Source organism: Pinus tabuliformis, chromosome 4_2 (assembly GCF_031772625.1).
Source record: "Pinus tabuliformis cultivar Carrire ecotype Pingquan chromosome 4_2, CPIR1, whole genome shotgun sequence".
NCBI lineage: Eukaryota > Viridiplantae > Streptophyta > Pinopsida > Pinales > Pinaceae > Pinus > Pinus tabuliformis.
In genome coordinates, this window is record NC_142304.1 from 182,324,987 (window position 1) to 182,330,986 (window position 6,000).

Genomic DNA, 6,000 nt, shown 5'->3' on the forward strand with positions numbered 1-6,000 from the left:
GGCTAATGTAAGTGAATCCATTCAAAATATGTACTATGTCATGCAAAGGGATGAACCAAATGATGCCATAGCAGATTTTTTTATGTCAAATGGAATTTCATTTAATGCCACTCGCTCACCATACTATAAAGAAATGGTGAGAAAAATCATAGTTGCACAGATGGGATATGCACCTCTAGGTTACAACAAAATGAGGACTACATTGTTAGATAGAGGGGTGACAAGAATGCATGGACTTATGGAGGACCTCAAACAATCTTGGGTTCAATCAAGTTGTTCAATTGACATGGATGGTTGGACAAAATATTGAACAAAGACCTTTGTTGAATGTTATTGTCACATCACCAGCATGGCCTTATTTTTTTAAATCAAATGATTGTAGTGGAAAAACTAAGGATACTACTTTCATGTTTGAAATGTTGAAGGATGCAATTGATGAGGTTGGTCTTTCAAATGTGGTACATGTCATCACAGATGCAGCGCCTGTTTGTAGAGCAATGGGATTGATGATCCAAAGTCGATAAAAGCATATATTTGGACTCCTTGTTGTGTACATGCCCTTAACAATTTTTTAAATGACATTGGTAAAATAATGTGGATTGCAAAAATCATTTCAGATGCAAGGGAGGCACAAATGTTCATTTCCAACCACCATGCTTCCTTGGCAATTTACAAGATGTATTCAAAGATGTGGAAACAAGATAGGCCACATACTTCATTTTGCTTGAGCACATGGTTGAGGTCTATGCATCTTTTACAAGCCATTGTTGTTTCTTCAGAGTGGAATGCATGGAACGAGTCTAAGTCACCTCAAGCGAAGAAGATAAGAGAGATGCTTCTTAATGAGGATTGGTGGGCTGATTATAGATATGTTGTCTCTTTCATAGCTCCAATTGTGGAGTTGATCGTTGATTCAGATTTGCCTGCTCTTGGAGAAATATATGAATGTATCGATATCATGGTGGGCAAGGTAAAGCACATCATTCGCTAAAGAAACCCTTCTTTGGAGTTTTTAAAAGAAATCTACAAGATGATAGAGAAAAGATGGATTAAACTCAATACCTCCCTTCACATGGTTGCATATTTCCTTAATCCAAAGTGGTACATGGAAAGACCAAATAGAATTCTTCTTGTTGATGATGATGAGGTAAAACAAGGGTTTCTTGATGCTATAGCTAAAATATGTATATTGTTGAAGAAGCAAGTGTGATATGGGAGCAATTTATTGATTTTGGTACATTAAGCCCTCCTGCATTCACCCAAGATGCAAAGAGGGATGTCAAGCATTATGCTCAGAAGAAACCCCTTGGATGGTGGAGAATGTATGGGGGCCATGTCCCAGAGCTCCAAAAGCTTGCTTCACGTTTGTTATCTCAGGTTTGCTAGTTCCTTAGCTGATGAAAGGAATTGGTCCACTTATAGCTTCATACACTCTGTTAAGAGGAATAGACTTACCTCTAAGAGAGCGGAGAAACTTGTTTAAGTGCATAGTAGTCTTTGACTTTGTTCAAGGAAGCTACCTCAATATTTAGGACTTTTTGCACGATGGGATGTGAATGTTGAAGATGCTACCCAAATTGACAATGATGATGACAATCCTTTACCAAATGCAGGATTGTTGGCATACCTTTAGATGACATTGTTGCATCTGATGCTAATGATGATGATGATGATGATGATGATGTTGATCCAGTACCTAGTGAGGCTCAAACCTATATGGATCTCCTTGATGTTGAAGATCGTACTCTATGATCATCTTAAGCTTTGTATTTTTGTTGCTATATTTTGGCTCTTGGGTATTTTGAATTATGTACTACTTTAGGCTTTTGCCTTTTTTCTAGTATGAACATCAATATGATTTGGGTGGCTTTTAGTTTTGGTTTTAACTTTTTACAATTGTCTCTTAAATCATTTAAAAATTCAATTTAGTATGTACATTTAATCTTTACACTTTATTTAAAAAAATATATACTAATAATAATAATAATATATATTTAATTTTAATTTTTTATATATTATATTATTGCCGCTCACAACTTGACGTTTCCTGTAAATTTAGGCAAAACTTCTACTCGTACCGAATACTCGTTCCCACGTACCCAAAGTACCCACGTACAGGAAACTCGTGCAATAGCATCTAAGTAATACAAACAGACTAAAATGCCAATGTGTACCATCAGAGAAAGTGTAAAAGTGAACACGCATTGAATTTTTAAATAACCTAAAATCAAATGCACCTTCTTGTCACCAAGGGATTCACTGGTTAGTCAAGAAGGCTTGGTGATCCAAGATACTCACCCCACCAGGGTTCAATTCCCCACCGAGCAAAGTGAGATGTTTAACATCCTCATTGAGGTGGGTCATCCAGGCTGGTTGTGGTGATGGATAGAGATCCTATCCCCTAGAGTTGTCAAGTTTCCACTAATCATGGTATTTATTAGGTGGCACTTACAAAATAATATGACTCATTTTAACAGTTTCCTTGTCTTGCAGAATTAGATCTTCAAGCTTCTGCCATGGAATACGTTTTACAAGCCTAGCAGCATGCAATAATACACAACAATGCAAGTACTATTTATTCATCCCATAGCTTCTTAATGAATTCAGACAAAGGAATATGATGAATCACATTACCCTTCATCCAGAAAAGAGTCCTTTAAAGACCCTCCTGCTTTTTTGATGATTTGTATTGATTCCAAGTTTGTACTCCCCTGAAGAACAATGAAAAAATATATTATTTTGTGCAAGGGATGCACAACATAAACTACTGGATTACAAGAAACTTGTAAATTAGATCAAATTGCGTAGGCAGAATCTCAACTGTTAACAGCTAAACAACAAAATCAGGAACAAGCCTAACATGAGCCCAAGTGCCTAAAGATTTATACAGTGTTAGAATTAATACATGTTGAAACCTAGTTTCTAGTATCCTGCAGATGTAGAAAGACGCTAGCTACTACAGAACAACATTGACAACTATGCCTACTGTTGCCTATCCCCCCGACAAGCAAATTGGCCTTTCCATTCCAAAGCACACCTCCAACCAAAGAAGAGACCCCCAAACTTGTGATTACCTTCAGCCGCATCACTGCATCAACAGCCAATGATGCAAAATGCTGTTTGTCTTGTGCAAGGATTTTGGAACTGAGTGTGGTCATTGCAATATTCATCAGGTCGGACCGGAAGGATTCTGTATCAGGCATAATTTGTCAAAGAATTTAGTCAATCAAGCAACAAAAGTTAATGCCAAATCTTATAAGGCCCATTACACACATTACCAATCACTAACAAATAATGCACTCATTTACAAAACTTTTAAAAAGTTCCTTCTTCCCCCTGTATTGACACTGAATGCACTTATTTATATTACAATCATCGTTATATTTTGATTAAAACATTAGTTTCAATTCTATAAATGGAAATTAAAGGCATGCTTTATTACCTGAATTTGCCTTATTGTCCCAAACCCGCTGTTCTAAAGCATTGCGAGCACACTCAGCAGCCATTCTATAACCTGCAGCCAATTCATAAATCAAATGATTAAAAATATATGCCGCTATAACAATTGGACTTGCACTAAAAAGTTGTCTTACACTGAAAAAATATATCATAATATTCCAAAAGCTTTAAAATATAAAGTTAGACTAAACAAGGCATAGTGCCAATGCTCCTTGTCTAAACTCATCGGACATCTTGCGACTGGAAATTGGCCTTCAAACATACACAATTAATTCTAGTGCATCCACCTCAACAGCTTTATTAACAGAAAGATACATACAGCTCTAATCAATTAGTTGTTCATGCTAGATATCTTCTATTACTTTCGTATACCCATACCCAAAGTTAAACCAACCTAATCAATCAAATGTCATGCACTGATCCTCTGACCTAAAAATAAATCAGCAGAAAGCTATCACCGTGATCCACTACGATGCCTGGGATCCCGAGACTTACCAGAGATAATTGTCATAGGGTGAATCTTCAACTTACCAGAGATAATTGTCATAGGGTGAATCTTCAACTTACCAGAGATAATTGTCATAGGGTGAATCTTCATTGCTACTAGTTTTTCTGCCTCTCGCAAGAGCTCGCCAGCCAAAACAACTACTGAAGTGGTTCCATCTCCTACCTCATCATCTTGGACTTTCGAGATGTCTTGTCGATTATAAGGTTAAGTAAACTAGAAGAAAAGTTATAATGATAGACATTGTCTATCATTGAATTCTAAATCTGGGGACTTTTAAAACAAGGATACCGACCATTACTTTGGCAGCGGGATTATCTATGTGAAGCGATTTCAATATAGTAGCGCCATCATTTGTAACGGTGACACTATGTCCCCTGCCTGTGGATTGCAAAATTTTGTCCTGCACGGCCCGCAAGAATATAGAAAAAGCATCAAATATCATTCCACGCACCCTACAGATGCTGTATTTAAAATAATAATCCGAAAGGCTCGTGCAGCAGAAATGTTTAGCATGTGAAATCTTATATTTACAGTAATGTCTTTCACATAAATCTCGGTTTCACCTATATCTTTCATGGTATGGAGATTGCATTTTCAAAGCATCAAAAGGTGCAACATTGGAAAAGGGAAAATCATAAAGCATTACCATCCCTTTAGGTCCTAGAGTCGTCTTTACAAGGTCGGCTATTGCCATGCCACCAACAAACGAAGCCTGCATCAACAAGCATCACATAGCCACTTATCAATACGCATCAGTCTTCGCATCAATGGCCTTCAGAAGTTATAGTGGGAAATGCCCATTTTTGTTTTCGACGTCAACAATAAGAACAACAAACTTATATCATACAAAGATAACTTCTTTGACATCCTGAAATGGATTCCATGAGTATCGAGCTGACCATCACACGAAAAAAGGAACAAAAACCGGCAATCAGAGGAGATACTTACCATCCTGGCCCGTTCACCCTTCTCGTCCCTGGCATCGTCTTTAAATAACCTTTCAGTCTGCATCAAAGCACAAAATAAATTATAAACCCTAACCCTTAATTGTAGAACCCTGTCAATGATGCAAGTCCAGATACTGCAAAATGGGGATCAAAAGGGGTGCTGTTAACTTCAGAAGATCGGCATGAATGTAAGCAAGGGAACGTGGGAACTTACTGCCATGTCTGAGAGCAGGAAACGTTAACTGTAGAATCGATCGCCTCCTTTCTTCCGAAGGCTTCTGTCCGCCGGGAAGGAAAATATTTGATTGCAGAGGGAAGTAAAGTCTTGAGCGTAAAAGCGAGGGTTGGATTAAAACACCAAAGGAAAAACAAAAAGTTTCAAAGCCGGGGGTGAACACATGAATGAGCTGGGGCTGAGTGCTCTCTACCACCTTCATCCAGATGACTTACGGTCGCATGGGAATGTTCTCCATATGACGTCTTTTAGGTTGGATTAAGGCTGGGCGGAAAAAGAGAAATGAGATATGGGGGAGCCGCCGGCGATTGCAGGTAGAATGGCAAAGGAAGTCGACACCTGCCGGTCCTGCATTCAATCCTATTTGACCTAAAAAATCAAAAATTAAATATTTGTTGATCATGAAGGTATTGCAACAAGGATTGATTTGAGGATTCGAGATCCATGTCAGACATTCCCACCTCCATCATGTCTTTTAAACATTGGGTTTTAGAAACCTTATTCCACATCCGGTAGTGGTCCCACCTAAAGTAAACCAAGTGTTTCTTGCAGCTTTTAAGTATAGTTCAACGTGCCCCTCAGGCTAGCAAATTTTAGTGGAGGTCCGTATGTTGTATTTAATTATATTATATGATTTTTTTAATTATAATTTTGTAAGTTTTTTATTTATTATTTTTATGGTTAAAAATGAATTTCACAGCTTCAAATGCAGTAGACGAAAGTTTTTCGGATTAATCACATCATTAAGATTTGGTCGATGTTTCGAATCAACTAATGTGGTTCATCCTCAAGACAAAGTGTGGTTCATCCTCAGTTTCAAATACCTCTATTACAGTTAAATTGTGTAATGT

At 37.6% G+C, this 6,000-nt stretch overlaps 1 protein-coding gene across 2 annotated transcripts in view; it reads right to left on the reverse strand.

The window, feature by feature from the left end:
* LOC149168760 (TCP-1/cpn60 chaperonin family protein) overlaps positions 1-5,409 on the reverse strand; it is a 55,512-nt gene extending 50,103 nt beyond the window's left edge. Inside the window, exons 1-8 of one of the 2 annotated variants that reach the window (XM_089428416.1) lie at positions 5,129-5,409; positions 4,916-4,972; positions 4,614-4,679; positions 4,256-4,367; positions 3,955-4,155; positions 3,443-3,514; positions 3,075-3,190; positions 2,635-2,711 (exon numbers count right to left, since the gene is read on the reverse strand). In XM_089428416.1, the coding sequence (XP_089284542.1) occupies positions 2,635-2,711; positions 3,075-3,190; positions 3,443-3,514; positions 3,955-4,155; positions 4,256-4,367; positions 4,614-4,679; positions 4,916-4,972; positions 5,129-5,134 (707 nt within the window). In that variant the 5' untranslated portion in view covers positions 5,135-5,409. The remainder of the gene's footprint in view (positions 1-2,634; positions 2,712-3,074; positions 3,191-3,442; positions 3,515-3,954; positions 4,156-4,255; positions 4,368-4,613; positions 4,680-4,915; positions 4,973-5,128) is intronic. The other variant, XM_089428417.1, reaches the window with a different exon arrangement.
* Positions 5,410-6,000: the final 591 nt, after the last annotated feature.